Source organism: Hemiscyllium ocellatum, unplaced genomic scaffold (assembly GCF_020745735.1).
Source record: "Hemiscyllium ocellatum isolate sHemOce1 unplaced genomic scaffold, sHemOce1.pat.X.cur. scaffold_609_pat_ctg1, whole genome shotgun sequence".
NCBI lineage: Eukaryota > Metazoa > Chordata > Chondrichthyes > Orectolobiformes > Hemiscylliidae > Hemiscyllium > Hemiscyllium ocellatum.
This window is the reverse complement of record NW_026869133.1, coordinates 42,186-59,951: the sequence shown is the minus strand read 5'-3', so window position 1 is coordinate 59,951 and position 17,766 is coordinate 42,186. Positions and strand designations below refer to the sequence as shown.

The window sequence follows — 17,766 nt, the reverse complement described above, 5'->3', positions numbered from 1 at the left end:
CCTTCTCTCGCCCTCCTCCTCTCTCGCACTGGCCTCTCTCCGCCCTCCACTCCCTCGCCCTCCTCCTCTCTCGGGCTCTGTTCTCTCGCCCTACTGTCTGTCTCCCTCCCCTCTCTCGCCCTCGCCCTACCGTTTGCGGTACGGTGGCACAGTGGTTAGCACTGCTGCCTCACAGCGCCTGAGACCCGGGTTCATATCTCGGCTCAGGCGACAGACTGTGTGGAGTTTGTACGCTCTCCCCGTGTCTGCGTGGGTTTCCTCTGGGTGCTCCAGTTTCCTCCCATCAGTCCAAAGATGTGCGGGCCAGGTGAATTGGCCATGCTAAATTGCCCGTAGTGTTAGGTAAGGGGTAAATGTAGGGGTATGGGTGGGTTGCGCTTCGGCGTGTCGGTGTGGACTTGTTGGGCCGAAGGCCTGTTTCCACACTGTAAGTAATCTAATCTAATCTAATTTCTCATCTTCCCCTCTCTCAAACTCGCCCCTCCCTCACCCTCTCTTCCCTGTCCTCCTCCCTCCCTCTTGCCCTCCCCTCTATCTCCCCGCCTTCCCTCCCCACCCTCTTCCTCTCACCCCCTCCTCCCTCTCTTCCTCCCCTCCCTACCTCCCTTCTCTCGCCCTCCCCTCCCTCTCTTCATCCCCTCCCTCGCTCACCCACTCTCACCCTCCCTTCCCTCTCTCTCTGTCTCGCCCTTGCCGTCCCCTCTCTCGCCCTTACCCCTTGCCCTCCACTCTCTCGCCCTCACCCTCTCTTGCCCTTCCCCTCCCTCTCTCCCTCTCCTCTCTCGCCCTACCCTCTCTCACCCTATCTCTCACTTTCCCCCCTCTTCTCCCTGCTCCTTCACTCTCTCTCCACTTTCTCTCACTCTCAACCGCCCTCAATCGGTGTCTCTCTCTCTGCCCGTGTCCCACCGTTTCTCTCTGACTGAATCTCTCTCCCTCCTGTCCCTGCCTCCTTCTCTCTCAGACACACTCTTTCTCCCTGCTCCTTCCCTCTCCCTCTGACCCCGAGACTGGAGGTGGGCTGTGGTTGGTCGTGAGGCTGCGTGTGGTGGGGGTGAGATGGGGTAGAGATGGAACTGGTGGAGGAGGCAGAGACGGGCAGTACAGAGAGTGTGAGGGTGAGGGGAAAGTGAAGAGTGGAGGCAGGTGGAGAAACCAGGGTTGGGGCGGTTAGTGTGAGAGGGAGAACGAGGGAGAGTGAAAGGGGGAGGTTGTGAGAAAGAGTGAGTGTGCAGGGAGAGAGAGGGAGAAATGTGGAGTAAGAGTGGGGGAGATGAAATGGGGAGGCCAGGTTGGAAAGGGGCTGGGGAGGGGGACAGAGGGAGTTAAACCCAGCTCCTGAGCTCAGGGCGCGGTGCCCTCCCCTTCCCTGAGGACCAGGACTTGGGGCTGAGTCTGTCTCTCTCCAGCTCAGCTTCTCCAACACAAAGACACACAACAACATCGGTCCCTCTGCTGCTCGGCACGCTGTAATCAGCATTTTTATTGGTTACAAATGGAAGTGATGGATACAGTCAGTGGGATGGTGCCTTTTCTCACTGGCCCCTGAGTTGTGAGAAACATTGAAATGTTTCCCTGTAACCCCCCTGTGGGATAAGGAGGGACAAACCAGCGCTCCCCTCAGTCTGTTACCATAGCGACAGGCTGCTCCATCGCTGAAACACTGAACTGAAATGAGAAAATCCCGGATGGTGTGATTAATGAGGGAATTTGATGGATGGATGGATTTGGGTGAAGGGATATTTCAGCACATTCTTCAGCTGCTGCCTGAACTTAGTCTGGGTCACGGCGTAAATTGCGGTGTTTGTGCAGCAACTGAGGAGCTGCAGCATGAAGCCCAATTCGTGCACAAAGTCATGGAGATATATAGAGTCATACCCAATATTATACATCCGGTTCCATATAGAAAACAGCATTAACGTTGACCATAACAGGATGAAATTGGCCGAGATCACAAACAGTAAAATGATGGATTTTTTTCGGTTTCTCATTTCAGTGTCAGACTGAGCGTCCCCATTGGTGTGAGCGCGGAGTCTCCTGCGGGCTCTGCTGGTCACTAAAATGTGTCTGACGGTGAGAACATTGAGCAGCAGAATCAGGAGAAATGGGACACCCGGGGTTAGAATGTGGTGGAGGAACTCGATTGTGACCCAGACACTGGAGAATAGAACAGCGACTGTTACATCACAAAACCAGGGGACGTTCCCCAGCCAATACCGAGCCGTGAGCATAAAATACCAGGAAATGTTCTTTAAACAGCTCAGCACAGTCACTGCTCCCAGAACCACAGCCGCCGTTTTCTCACTGCAATATTTACTTTTCAGCTTCTGGCAACAAATGGCCACAAACCGATCAAAGGTGAAAGTGACGGTGAACCAGACAGAGCAGTCAGTGGCTGCATAAAGCAGGACGGCGTGGATATTACACACGGGGACGGAGTACCTCAGGAAATAAAACTGTTCCTTATAAACAATGGGAATGTGTCTCAGGATCAGGTCGAGGATAATGACCAGGAGATCCGCCGCTGCCATGGCCCCCAGGTAACGTCTGACACATGGAGACAATCCACAATCTTTATAAAGCAGGACGTAGATGGTCACTACGTTAACTGTGAGGAAGGAAAACAAACCCATTATCCATCAGCCTGGAGGCAAAGGGACCCGTTTGATCGGGGACCCAGTGAGATTTTCAAATGTGTCCCTGTATTCAGGGATTTAGTAAAATAATTGGAGCTGGAATAACAAATGGGAAGGTCGGAATTACTGACAAAAATGTGACACAAACCACAAGAAACCCTCCCTCCCCAAACACATAGAGACACATCCATAAGGACAGATGGTTTCTAGAACATTCCCACACACTCAATCACTCGAGAGCAGACACAGGTCACTCCTTCCCAGTTCCTAATACGGAGGGTGGAAACGTAACTGTCCTGAAGGATTCACTCCCAGTTTCCTGAAGACAAACGGAGTTTGGGAATTTCTGTATTTTGGTCTAAATTGTGGTCGATCCTGTGTCGTGAAGAAATGTAAACGCAGGGAAAACGTATTCACCCCTTTAACTGCCTGAGGGGCCTTCGGAACAGTGTCTCCTTCTCCCTGGAACGGGATCTCTTCCCTCGGGATCTTATCGTTTGTTCAATTCACTGACGTCCGGCCGTTCACAAACAAACAACGTCAGGGACAGAACGTTCCGGGGAATGTCAGTTATAGAATGTCAGGGACAGAACGTTCCGGGGAATGTCAGTTATAGAATGTCGGGGACAGAACGTTCCGGGTAATGGCAGTTATAGAATGTTGGGGACAGAACGTTCCGGGGAATGTCGGTTATAGAATGTCAGGGACAGAACGTTCCGGGGAATGTCAGTTATAGAATGTCAGAGACAGAACGTTCCGGGGAATGGCAGTTATAGAATGTCGGGGACAGAACGTACCATGGAGCTCCGTGACCTGTCCATCACCTTTCCCCCCATCCACCCCTGCCCAGTGAGGGGAAACTTGCAGCCCATGCTGGAAGTGACAGGACGTACAGCTTCCACCCATTTACAGATCCATATCTCCATTGTGCCCTGACAAGGGGGTGCTGTGGGTGTGAACATCACTGCCAGAGAGAGATGGCGGGGGAATCAGTTTAAATATCACCACTTGGGAGGGGTTTGGGGTATAGACAGAGAGGGGGAGACTGAGAGACAGTGTCATGGAAGGATGTGTTCCCAGGTTTCAGAATGCTGAAACGTAGACACTTCGATCGCATCCCGTAACATGAGCCAGTCTTCCCAGGAAAGATGGAAAAAAGGGAGATTGGTGTGAGGTGAAATGATGGAGAGTTTTGGATGAGCATTTGTTCTACAGCTTTGTAAATGGGAGCAGTTACAACAGAATCTCTGACGCACTGGGCTGATTCTAACAATAATTTGCTTCAGTGTCATTTTCTTTGAGTGTGACAGAGAGATTATCTGTACGAGGCCAAGCTAGATTCCTGGTGCTATCTTATCCAACTCAACTCATTGACTACCCCCACACCCCTTCCCCACCCACATGGTGTCCCTCTCATTCAATGCCAGCCCGATTCTCCCACCCGTCATGGCTGGAGGGACTCACCATCGCCTGCGTGTCCCTGGATATTCCGTGACCCCTGGCACTGGTGCCAAATTTAACAAGCCAATGGGTACACGGCTGACCTTTCTCTGTTAGAAGCTGCCCTGTACAGTTTACCCCGAGCAGGGCAGATAAGGGCAGTTACACCACGGTTTGTCGACAGGATCACGGAGGTCCTGGTGGATGGGCTAGTACAGAGGGTGACCATTCCCTTCCCAGAGGGAGCCACACCACCAGACCCACCGAGCATGGTCTGAGCTCCCCACCCAGCTCAGTGCAGTATCTGCGGTCTGAAGAACTGCCCAGCAATACAGGACATGCATCAATAACCTTCCCCGCTCTGTCAGGATAAGGGTCACTGTATTCTCTCTGCTCCCTCACACTCACCGTATATCTGTTATAGCACTGACCCCCCGAACATGGCTCATGCTCATATACACGCAGCGCTCTCTGTTCCTGCAGCCCCTTTATAACGGCACAGCCTGTTTAAACTGTCTTTCTTTATCGTTCATACCAACGTGCATCACCTCACACTGCTCTGCATTGATCCCCATCTACCAGCGTGTCACTGTCCTGTTAGAGTTCCACACTGTCCTCCATAGACTTTACAATTCTTGCAGGTTTGGTACCATTTACAAACATTAAGATTGTCACAGTGTCACAGTCCCCATGAAACAACTGAAATCCTGCCCCACACACACACACGTGAAATACTGATATATTCCCGCAGAGTCGAATAATGACATACTGTCAATGGAGCAACAAAAATCCTGACATATACGAGACAGAGTAGATGAAATATTGACAAACCACAGAGCAAGAGAAATCCAGATAGTTTCCACTTATCTATATTCATCAGGGTATAATGGGTTGAAGTTGGAAGTGTGTACTGTACCTTTAAGAGAGAGTGACTGCTGCTCTGAACTGAGAGCTTACAAGTACCTGTGATATGAGAGGATGGCAGACCCAGAAACAGTATATTACTGTAGAGCTGGAGTCGGGTTATAAGCAGTTAAGAGATAGAGGGTCTTTCAGTTCACTTTCAGTGTTAAAAAATACATTGTTGTTTTTATTTAAACTGTGGAATTTGGGAGTTCTCTCTCACTCATATTTTAACAGTTTACGAGGCGAATTCAGCATTTATTTATGTTTAGTTTAAATTACCAGATGAGATCTATGCTGTGTCCTAACAATTACTGTGTGTGTATCTGTGTGTCTCTGTGTGGGGCAGGTCTGGCAGTCTCTGTGGTGCTTAAAGTGATGCAATGCCTCCCTCTGCTGGCCTCCACACGCCACTGCACAGACATTGGCAGAGGGTGAAAACCAACAGGGATTCATTCAGAGAGGGGGAGGGAGAGGGCAGCTGCTCACAGCACCATCCAAACTGATGTCTTATCCATGTACTGATCTAAATGTCCTTTAAGCATTGTAACTGTCCCTGTTTTCACCACTTGCTCTGCAAGTTCATTCCACACGCAAGCCAGCTTCTGTCTAAAATAATTACCTCTCCTGAATTTTGTAAATCTTTTTGCCTCGCACCTTAAAATATCCCTCAGTTTTGAATCCCTAACTCTAGGGAAAAGCCATCAGCCCTTTAGCTTATCTGTACCCCTCGTTATTTTATAAACCTCTGCAGTTACCCCTCCATCTCATACTCTCCAGTGAAAAATGTCCCAGCCTATCCAGCCTCTCCTTATAGCTCAATCCCTCCATTTCCAGCAACATCCAGGTTAAACTCTTCTGAACCCTCTCCAGCTTAATAACATCAAGGTCAATGATATCAAAGTGAATAGTCAATGTATTTTATAAGGGGGTAGTGGAGACCAAAACTAGAGGACATGGTTGTAAGAGGGGAAACATTTAAAAGTGACCTAAGGGCAGCTTTTTCACCCAGAGGGTGGTGTGCCTATGGAATGAGCGGGCAGGATGTCCAGACTGGACACAGTATTCCGGTAGAGGTCTCACCAATGTCCTGTACAACCTCAACATGGCGTCCCAATACCAATACTCAAAGGTCTGACCATTGAAGACAAGTGTGTTAACCACCTTCTTAACCACATTATCTATATGAGATGCAACTTTTAAAGAATTATAACTGATGGCCGCGGTCTCTGTTCTACAACACTGCCAAAGGCTCTATGTTTAATTGTATAAGTCCTGCTCTTGTTGGATTTACCAAATCCAATACCTTGCATTAATCCAAACTAAACTCCATCTGCCACGCCTCGGCCAGTGAGTGATATTACCACCTCCTCACCTTCCCCGTTTAATTTTAAAATGCCCACCCCTCTCCAGGAGGCCTGCACACTCCGGCCTTGATTTTCACAAAGACCCTGAACTTGGTTTGCCTTGTGTGGTTAGAGGGAGGAGGGACGGATTGCAGACACAGTCAGTGGGGAGGAGAGGCTGGACAGTAATCAGCGGCCTGGTGTCATTTCATGGTTTTAGGCAGAGGGTAGACACACGTGAGAGTTGGGTTATACTGATTGGTGTTCTGGGACCAGAAATTATGGTCTTTCTTCTTGTCTGGTGTTCAGTAATAAACATGTGTTTGAGAGCCTTCATTGGGCAGAGTGTGTCTGCAGGATTTCTGCCCCTAATATTGCAGACTACAGATAATAGTGGTTAAAGATGTTCATAGTTAATTTCGATCTTGCACTTGTTTAACAAAACAAAATGTTTTGTGTAGTTCAGGAATGGTAACCTGATTATAATAAATCCCAACCGAGCTGAACGCTGCCTCTTAAAATGTGACCCAAAATCTGGGTATAGTAGTGTCGTGGGTAGTGTCCCTGTCTCTGAGCCATGGCTCTGGGTTTGATTCCAATTACTGAAATTGTTTGGTAGTGTTCCTAGCTCTGGACCAGAAGGTGTGGAGTCATGTCCTGCCTGTTGCAGAGGTATGTCACAGCATGTCATAACAGGCTGATGAACAAACCCACAGGAGAATAATGTTACAGCTTTATGGGTATTGCCGAGTGGTGCTCGTGTCCCTACCTCCGGGCACAAAGGTCTCGGTGTAAATCCCACAGAAATGTCTCCTAATATATCCGAACAAACTGATTAAACTGGTTTAGAATTGTGACTTGATGGAGAAAGAATAGGTGTCGGTGTTGAATTTCAGCATTTATCCCGGGATTATTGAAAGTACAGCCTTTCGTGTTGATTGAAGTCACATTTCACAGCAATAAAGGTATATAATATCAGAACGGTCATGGATAGGGTTTGTAGTCAAGGTTTTTCCCCAGGTTAGGGGCATCCAAAATTAGAGGACATTGGTGGAAAGTGAGAGGGGTAAGATTTTGAAGACGCCTAAGGGGCAGCTTTTCACACAGAGGGTGGTGTGTGTATGGAATGAGCTGCCAGACGAAGTCGTGGAGGCTGGTACAACTACATCATATAAAAGGCATCTGGATGCTGACAGACCTGCCGAGCTTTTCCAGCAATTTCTGTATTTGTTAAAACAAAACATTCATTTTAACACAGGTATCTGTGTTAGCTGTTTGGAATCAGAATTGGCTGGCCAGCAGAAGACAGCGAGTGGTAGTAGAAGGAAAATATTCTGCCTGGAAGTCTGTGGTGAGTGGTGTTCCACAGGGCTCTGTCCTTGGGCCTCTACTGTTTGTATTTTTTGTTAATGACTTGGATGGGGGGATTGAAGGATGGGTCAGCAAGTTTGCAGATGTCACGACGGTTGGAGGTGTCGTTGACAGTATAGTGGGCTGTTGTAGGCTGCAGCGGGACATTGATAGGATGCAGAGATGGGCTGAGAGGTGGCAGATGGAGTTCAACCTGGATAAATGCGAGGTGATGCATTTTGGAAGGTCGAATTTGAAAGCTGAGTACAGGATTAAGGATAGGATTCTTGGCAGTGTGAAGGAACAGAGAGATATTTGTGTGAAGGTACATAGATCTCTTAAAATGGCCACCCAAATGGACAGGTTTGTTAAGAAAGCATATGATGTTTTGGCTTTCATTAACAGGGGAATTGAGTTTAAGAGCCGTGAGATCTTTATGCAGCTCTATAAAACTTTGGTTAGACTGCACTTGGAATACTGCGTCCAGTTCTGGTCGCCCTATTATAGGAAAGATGTGAATGCTTAGGAGAGGGTTCAGAGGAGGTTTACCAGGATGCTGCCTGGACTGGAGGGCTTATCTAATGAAGAGAGGTTGACTGAGCTCGGACTTTTTTCATTGGAGAAAGGGAGGAGGAGAGGGGACCTAATTGAGATATTCAAGATTATGAGAGACATAGATAGTGTTGATAGCCAGAGACTATTTCCCAGGACAGAAATGACTAACACGAGGGGTCATAGTTTTAAGCTGGTTGGAGGAAAGTATAGAGGGGATGTCAGAGGCGGGTTCTTTACACAGAGAGTTGTGAGAGCATGGAATGCGTTGCCAGCAGCAGTTGTGGAAGCGAGGTCATTGGGGATATTTAAGAGACTGCTGGATATGCAAATGGTCACAGAAATGTGAGGGTGCTTACATGAGGATCAGTGGTCGGCACAACATGGTGGGCTGAAGGGCCTGTTCTGTGCTGGACTGTTCTATGTTCTATGTTCTATGTTCTATGTATTCTGAATACATTAAACATTTTATGTTTTCATGACGCCGGGACATATAAAAATATCTTCAAATTGACAGAGACCATTTTCTGCTCAGGGTATGGCTCTGTGTATGACAGCAGCAATGATGCACCGACATGGAACAGGGAATGTGATGGAGACATAGTTTGGACAATGTACAAGGAGACCTCACATGGTCCAGTTTGGGAGAGAATGACATTATTGTGTGATTCAGCTCAGAGAGGGAGAAAATGTCATCTGCCCGAGAAGAAACGGCCTATTGCACTCTTTCTCTCTCCTTCATTATTCCTCATCACAGTAACATGTGCGAGCTAAAACAAAACTCTACTGTCATCATTACCATTCTTATTTTTATAGAATCCCTGCAGTGTGGAAACAAGCCCTTCGGCCCAACAAGTCCATACCAACCTTCCAAAGAGTAACCTTCCCATGGCCTTACAGTTACAACTGACTAGTGCACCTAAAGTAGAAATCTCTGAACACTATGGACTATTGAATTATACAGCTTTGGGCTGTGGGAGGAAACGGGAGCACCCATCAGAAGCTCACGCACACAAGGGGAGAAGATGCAAACTCCACACAGATAGTCGCCGAGGCTGGAATTGAACTCATGCCCTTGATGCTGTGATGGAACAGTGCGAACTACTGAGCCACTGTGCTAACCTGGAACCTCCCGCCAGCCTAATGCAAAGGGAATTCAGCCAAATCCAACTCTCCCAGGATAAAATCCCATTGCTAGCAGCTGTGTGAGTACAATATCTTCAGAAGCAGAATAACATTTTGGACAATCTCGCAATTTTTCCTTTTGTCATTAGTTGCACTAATATTTGGACAAGGTTCTTTCAATGTGAAATTGCAGAATGTGTGTGTGTGTGTCAGTGTTTTTAGAAAGGGAAATATGGATTCTTTATTTGCAATATCCAAACAGTTTGCCATTCATCATTCCATCATAGTTGGAGTCACATTGCTCTGGATCATAAACGTGTTGTTTTAGCAGATTAAAGAAACTAGCCTGACTTGTTCCTAAAACTGACCCTGACCCAGTCTGAGACCGATATCATCGGCTATATCACCGACCTGGTTACATTTAACATTTGTTGTGAGCAGTGGAGGAGTGGGACTAGAAAAGGAAACAGTGACCCGAAAAGCCGGGGAACTATAGACCGGTGAGCCTGATGTCAGTGGTGGGTAAGTTGTTGGAGGGGATCCTGAGGGATAGGATTTAGATTAACATTTGGGAAGGTAAGGGATGATCGGGGTAGACAACGTGGCTTTCTGCATGGGAAATCATGTCTCATTAATTTGATTGAGATTTATGAAGAGGTGACAAAGATGATTGATGAAGGCAGTTTGGTAGATATTGTCAATATGGACCTCAGCAAGGTGTTCATTACATTCCGATTGGTAGATCAGTAAGATTCGGTCACATGGGATACAGAGGAAGCTAATCACAATTGGCTTGAAGGAAGAGGGGTATTTTTCAGACTGGAGGCTTGTGAGCAGCAGTGTGCTGTAAGAATCAGGACTGAGTTCACTGCATTTCATCATTTATGTCAAGGATTTAGATGTGGATATTGGGGCCATAGATAGTAAGTTTAAAGACGACATCAGAAAGGTGCTGTAGTAGATTATCTCAGAGTACAACGAGACCACAAATAGATGGAACAAAGGGTCAAGGAGTGACAGATGAAGTTTAGTTTAGATAAATACAAGGTTACGCATTTTGGGAAGGTACATCAGGGGAGAAATGATACACTTAATGGTAAGGTCCTGGTGAGTGTTGTGAAACAAACGGACATAGGGCTGCAGGTACATTGTTCCTTGAAAGTGGAGTTGAATGCAGACAGTGCGGTACAGAACACTTTTACAAATTTGCCTTAATCAGTCAGAGCATTGAGTATAGGAGTTGTGGTGGCATGTTGTATCTGTACAGGATGTTGGTGAGGCCACTGTAAGAATACTGCGTACAACTCGGTTTTCTGCAGAAAAGATTTACATGGATGTCCCAGGACTGGAGGTTTGAGCTTTAGGTAGAGGTTGATTAGTTTGAGGTGTTTCTCCCTGGGGTGTCAGAGGCTGAAGGGTGACATTATGGAGGTTTATAAAACCATCAGGGGCATGGATATTCTGAACAGCCACGTTCTGCTCCCCAGGATAGGGGAGTCCAGAACAGGAGAGCATAGGTTGAAGGGGAGAGGGCGAATGATTTAGAAGGGACCTGAAGATAAATGTTTCACACAGAGAGTGGTGTGCGTACAGAAAGTGCTTTCAGAGGAAGTGCTGAAGGCAGTTACAATCGCACATTTAAAAAGTATCTGAAAGAGGAGGGATATTGGCCAAATGCTGGTAAATGGGACTGGATCAGATTTGAAATCTCAACAGAGTGAACAGATTGGACTAACGGGTCTGTTTCCGTTCTGTATGACTCTCTGATTCTATAAGAGGGATAACGAACAATTCTGAAAGTACCGTTCAAATCCGAATCCTCTTCACTGGAAGTTTATCGTGCCTCTACGTTCACATTGATTGAAAGTTGCGTTAGTGAAATATATGACAGAGAACTGAGTCATGGATAATGGGACGCAGACAGGAAAGTGGGGCTGAGACCCCAACCTGATCAGCTAGAATCTTAGTGCCTGGTGGAGAAGGTTCAACGTATCTAATGACTCACTCCTGTCCCTCAATCCCGTGGTCCTGTGTTCCATTCAGCCCATTAAACCTGTTAGGCAGGAGCATTTAGAGGCTACTTACTTCTATAACCTGTTGCACAGAAACAGAGGAGATCATTCAGCCCTTCAAGACTGTCCCACACCCGTTGAGGTGATTTGGGAAATGTAATTGTAAAACCCAGGCTGGGTATGAAAGAGGCTCTCTTTACAGAACTTCCCCTCTCTGAAACTTATGCTCAATTAGCTGGTCATATTGTAGACCCAAATTCATTATGAATACAGCCCCCATATCTCACCCAGCGATGGCTCACAAAATCCTCTGGTCTCCCTGACGGCAACATTCAATAACAGAACATTCATGAAAATAACACCCACTAACTTTCCAACAACAGAATGTGAGAACATCAGACACAGGGGCAGGTCGTTCACTCCCCAAACCTGCCTTGTCCTCCACTAAGATCTTGACTGATCTGCTCTTGGTCTCAAATCCTCTTTCATACCCAATTCATCATCGCCCTCACCTCTCTGACAGGACACAAGGGGTCAGGTAAAAATGACTGGCCCTGATATCAAGGCTTCTGTTGACATCAAGGAGCTTAACAAATCTGAACTTAATGGGAATCAGAGAAAACTCTCCAGTGTTTGGAGTCAAACATGGCACAAAGGAAGATGTTCACCATCTCAGTCCTGGGTCACCTGTTTGGAAAATCCTCAGGGAAGCTTCCTCTTCACAAACATCTTCAGCTGCTTCATCAATGTCTCCCCGCCCACACCCTCCCCACCATAAGATCCGAAGTGGGGGTGGTCACTGAGGATTCCACAATTTGACGCCCCCGTCAGCTCCTGAACTGGACTGTGTCCATGTGCAGCAAGACATGGACTCCATTGAGGCTTGTGCTTTTAAAGAGTCCATAACATTCATATAAAGGATTGCCACAGTAAAATAAGAGATCATTCCGCACCTCTCACTGGTTTCACAGGAATATGAGGAAGTCGTTCAGCCCATTGATACTATTGGAGAAGAACAGGGACAGCCCATTCAGTGCCATTAGATTACTTACAGTGTGGAAACAGGCCCTTCGGCCCAACAAGTCAACACCGACCCGCCGAAGCGCAACCCACCCATACCCCTACATTTGCCCCTTACCTAACACTACAGGCAATTTAGCATGGCCAATTCACCTAACCTGCACATCTTTGGACTGTGGGAGGAAACCAGAGCACCCGGAGGAAATCCACACAGACACGCGGAGAACGTGCAAACTCCACACAGTCAATCGCCTGAGGCGGGAATTGAACCCGGGTCTCTGGCGCTGTGAGGCAGCAGTGCTAACCACTGTGCCACCGTGCCGCCCGTAACGTATTTATATTGGACAAGTTAACATATTACTCAGGAAGAGAAGGATTCTAGTGTGATGGGCCACACCAGAACCCCTCGACAATATTTGAAGGCGGTAGCCTAGACTCTAATGTTTTCTTATTTTAAAGAAAATGTAAAGTGTCTGTTCCAGATGCAATGTGAGTGGTCAAACAACTCGGTGTGAAGCATAACACCATTTATGTAAACACGATAGATGAAATAAAACCAAAGAAAGAAGAATTTAGAATAACGTATTTATATTGGACAAGTTAACAGAATAATAGATCTAGGACCTAATACTAATGAACTGTTCCAATACTGGAAAATCACATGAACACAACCCTTGGCAAAAAGGAATATTCAGACACTGAATGACACAAATATTTCTCCAATTCAGGATTTAAAAACAGCACCAAGAGAAAGTCCATAGAGAGTAACTGCCAGGAGACATTCACTAAAGTTTTCAACTCGGTGGAGACCCCAATAATTTCTGATGTTACTGAGAAACCAAAACCCAGAAATCCTAATCTGTGAGAGCTGACCATACCCATTCCATCTGCATTAAAATAAACCTAAGGCCTCACTAGTTATTTACTCAAGTGGTCCTAACAAGCCAGCTTGGTAACAGTCATTCAATCTCTCTCGTAAAAGAAACCAGAACAAAATAACCTCTTAAAGCTATAGCATCATCACACTAGTCAGCACATCGAGCTGTCATACAGGAACTAGGGATAACCAGTCAGGCCCTTGGCCGTGTCCAATCGGACGAGGAAGAAGCCAGTCAGTCCCTTGAGTGACTTACACAGGAACAGTAGGAGGCCATTCCCACCTCAATGCACTTACACAGGGGCAGAATGAGGTAATTGATGCTGATTCCTGATGAATGTCTTATGCTCGAAACGTCGATTCTCCTGCTGTGCTTTTCCAGCAAACCACTGTCTACTCTGATCTTCAGCATCAACAATCCTCGCTGTCTCCTAACTGATGCTCTAACGTGGTGAACAAGTGGAGCAGAGGCTGCACAGACAGACTGCTCCACGTTGTTCTTCTTAGCTCCGTCTGTCATGATACACACGTGGGACTTTAACGTGATTTTCTCGCGGTAAGGAGGGAAGCCATATGTGTTGTGTGAAGTCACAAGAAGGCACCTTCCACCTCCGAGAAGCCAGCCTTGTGTTCTCTGTGTAGCGTGGAAGTGGATGGGAATGGCTACCTGTTTCAGAATGAAGGTATTGTGGCTGCTGTTGTGTATTGTGAACAACATGGCGTTCAGTACAGATTCACTCGCCGGCTGCACAATAACGTGGGGAGAGTTAATGTAAGCATATAAACTATTAGGAAAGTCACGTTAGACTGATGTATGGACTCTCTAAGTTCAAATAATGCTGATCTTGTTCATGTTGATCTTGTCTAGTGCATGTCCTGTTCAGTGTAACCTGTGTGCCTTACTCTGTCCAAGTCTATTTCCACCCTATGATCTGTCTGGCCATGTTTACTATGATCTTCCTCCACTGCTCATAAATAAAGTGTTTCCCTGTACTGAGGTACACATGACAATAAATCAAACCAACCAATCCTGGGTAAAGTATGGAATTTCTCACCCTGTCCATGTCTCTTTTGGAAGTAAGTGATCGCTGCCACTCCTCGTGTTTAACGTCACCGTTTCTTCTTCTCTCACAGCTGTACTGATTAAACACTCAGCTTCTTCACTCTATCCTCGTGATACCATCACCCGTGTCTGTGGTAAGGAGATCATTCCTTACAAAGGAGATCAAATCCGTAGGGAGTGTCCCAACCACGCTCTCAGCAAGGCCCTACAACAGCAGGAAGATGGCATTACTTATGTACTTGAATCATCTTACAATGAAGGACAGCATACCACTGACTGCACCCATTACTTACACAGGGTTTGATTCAGAGCAGTCAGCATAGACTTGTGAGTGGGAGATCATGCTTCCCAAATTTGTTAGAGTTCGTTGATGAAGTGACCAAGCAGGTTGATGAGGGATGAGCAGTAACCATAGTCTCTATGGATATCAGTAAGGCCTTTGATAAAGTTCCACAGGGCAGGCTGCTCTGGAGAGTTACATCTCGTGGAATGCTGGGGGAACCGGCCAATTGGATACACAGTTGGCTTGATGGTAGGAAGCGGAGGGTTTAGTGGAAGGGTGTTTGTCAGACTGGAGGCTGGGTCCATTGCTGTTTGTTATCTATGATTTGGTTGAGAATGTACAAGGTATGATTTGTAAGTTTACAGATGACACTAAAGTAATTGGGAGCATGATCAGTGAGGAAGTTTATCAGAAATTGCAGCAGGACCTTAATCAGGCGGGGAAGTGGGCCGAGAAATGGCAAATGGAATTTAATATAGATGCGTGAGGTCTTGCATTTTAGAATCTCAAATCAAGGTAGGAGTTGCACGGCGAATGGGAGGGCCTTAAGGGGTGTAGTGGGCAGAGAGACCTTGGTATGCAGGTGCACGGTTCTCTGAGAGTGGAGTCACATGTAGACAGGGCAGTGAAGAAGGCATTTGGCACACTGACATTCATCAGGCCGGGCATTGAGTATGGAAGTTGGGAATTTATGTTGCAGTTATACAGGACTTTGGTAAGGCCGCACTTGGAGTATTGTGTTCAGGTTTTGTCACTTTGTTATAGGGAACACGTGTCTATCTCCTAAGGAAGTTATTACGGTACCTTGCTGTGGCAACCAACAGGGTACCCTTCGTTTTTCAGTACTTCCCAGGAGCTGAAAAACTATGCCATGTTCTTCGTGACCTGCAACACATTATCAACGAGGATGAGCACCTCACCAAGACCTTCCCCACACCTCCACTGCTTCCCTTTAAACAACTGCCAAACCTCAAACAGATCATATGTTCGCAGCAAGCTGCCCAGCTTTCAGGACAGCGCCATACAACCCTGTCATGGTAGGCGCTGCAAGTCCTGTCAGAATGTGGACATGGGTATTACCATTACATGTGAGGACACCTCCCACCATGTACGTGGCAGGTACTCATGTGACTCAGCCAACATTGTCTATATCATACATTGCAGGCAAGAGCGCCCAGAGGCATGGTACATTGGGGAAACCGAGCAAAGACTATGGCAACAGATGAATGGGCACCACACAGCAATCAACAGACAGAAGTGTTGCCTCCCAGTTGGGACACTTCTGCGGTACAGGACATTCGACCTCGGACCTTCGGGTGACCATCCTCCAAGGCAGACTTCAGGACAGGCAACAGCGAAAAGTAGCCAAGCAGGGGCTGATAGTTAAGTTCAGTACCCATAGGGAGGGCCTCAACTGGGCCCTTGGGTTCATCATACTACAGGTGACCACCATTGCACTATATACACACACAGACACACTTACACACACACAAGCACACAGAGTCACTCCTATACACACACATACACACGGACACACATATACACAGACACACACAGACACTCACGCACACCCTTACAGACACACACACTCCCATACTCAGACATGCATCCTCTCAGAGACTGAGACCACTCTACACTCATGCAGGCACATATACCCTCTCTCTCACAGACACTCGCAAACCCCCACCCCAGACACATACACACTACCACACTCACACATGCACCCCCTCACTGAAGTAAGACACTCTGCAATCACTGCACACACATGTACACTCTCTCTCACACTTACAACCCCCCCCCCCAAGCCACTCAGACATACACACAGACAGACACAAAGACCCACATGTGCACATACATTTTGTGGGGTGAATTTGTACTTGCAGAGTTACATTGCACTTTGCTCAAAAACAGTAAAACTCTGTTATCTGACTTTTTAGGTTAGAATCGATCTAAAATCATGGCATAGACAGAGAACACAGGGCGCTAACACCTTCTACATATTGTGTAACGAACCCAATTGTTACAGTTAACCTGAGAATGCAACTTTAAAAAAAAGGTTTTTTGATTTACACACGGAAGAAGCTAAACTATCATGGTTTTCGAACAGATGAAAGACTCAACAATCAAGGTAATTTTCAATGTGTAGTTTCAGTTACATCATACTGTAATTTTTTGCTATAAATGCTGTGCCTTACAATTTTGTCCCCCACAATCACCTGAAGAAGGTGCGGTTCTTTGAAAGCTAGTGTGCTTCCAATTAAACCTGTTGGACTATAACCTGGTGTTGTGTGATTTTTAACTTAGTACACCCCAGTCCAACACTGGCATTTCCAAATCATGATTACTGTGAAGTGGAATCATATTAATCGTTCTCCAGTACTCTGGCACCTCGCCTAGTCAGATTCTAAACAAAATTAATGTTAGAGGTCATCTCGCCATGGGTTATTCATGCTCTTCTCAAGCATTATTGTGAGATTTTCTCTAGATCTCCCGTTATGCATGTGGAGTAGAGAAGGACAATGATTTTAGACAATGCTGTGTATTACCCTAGAGAGCTTGAGACTGCCCTAAACTGGGTGGGAACCTTTCAGCACTCTGGTAATGTTTTTGCTGCCTCTGTACAGGATCTTAGTGAGATGACACTGGAGTAGTGTGTAAAGAATTTTTCTACTCAATGAAGAAAGTGTATTGTTATATTGGAAGGAGCTCAGAGATGGTTCCCTCAACTGATTCCTGCAAAGAAAATGTCTTAGGATGGAGAGATAGCAGGAAAGTGGTACAGAGGCCGCGATAACATCAGCCATGATTGTATTCAATGGCGGAGCTGGTTCGAGAGGTTGAATTCCTGACTGATGCTCCTCATCCATACTCAGCCTTTCGACCGTGTTACACAGTATAGAGGGAGGACTGTCTATCAAACAGGAAGCAGGCTCTCCGGATAAGTCAGTCTTAATCAGTTTGTCAGAATGTCACCAGTGGAGTCACACAGTGACCACTGCGGGGACCTCAACTATTTACAATCTATATCAATGATCAGGAGGTTAGAACAGATATCCAGATACTGAGTTTGGTGATGTCGCTTGGATAAGCAAGAGATTAAATTATCAAGAGAGGGTGGAGTGTCTGCAAATAGATACAGAAAGTTCAAGGCAATGGATA

The 17,766-nt window shown here is 46.5% G+C and overlaps 1 protein-coding gene across 5 annotated transcripts; it reads left to right on the top strand.

The window, feature by feature from the left end:
- The first annotated feature begins 2,063 nt into the window (after positions 1–2,063).
- Positions 2,064–16,884, top strand: LOC132814012 (uncharacterized). 5 transcript variants are annotated; one of them, XR_009644256.1, is made up of 6 exons: positions 2,064–2,223; positions 2,325–2,540; positions 7,584–7,676; positions 9,044–9,432; positions 15,772–16,049; positions 16,545–16,884. XR_009644256.1 is itself a non-coding variant. In XM_060823333.1 (4 exons), exons 1-4 carry the CDS (start codon positions 2,125–2,127, stop codon positions 15,925–15,927), a joined length of 564 nt encoding a protein of 187 aa, XP_060679316.1. In that variant the 5' UTR covers positions 2,064–2,124; the 3' UTR covers positions 15,928–16,884. The 5 variants fall into 5 exon arrangements, 2 of the variants coding, with proteins under 2 accessions (XP_060679316.1, XP_060679317.1); XR_009644255.1 differs by having other exon boundaries at positions 15,772–16,884; XR_009644257.1 differs by lacking the exon at positions 7,584–7,676 and having other exon boundaries at positions 15,772–16,884.
- Positions 16,885–17,766: the final 882 nt, after the last annotated feature.

Bases quoted from the DNA above. Each gene is read 5' to 3' on its own strand.
- LOC132814012 (XM_060823333.1), top strand. From the start codon at position 2,125: ATGTGGTGGAGGAACTCGATTGTGACCCAGACACTGGAGAATAGAACA. The intron at 2,224-2,324 runs GTGAGCATAAAA...TTTACTTTTCAG, and splicing joins TCCCCAGCCAATACCGAGCC to CTTCTGGCAACAAATGGCCA. The intron at 2,541-7,583 runs GTAACGTCTGAC...ATTTTAACACAG, and splicing joins GCCGCTGCCATGGCCCCCAG to GTATCTGTGTTAGCTGTTTG.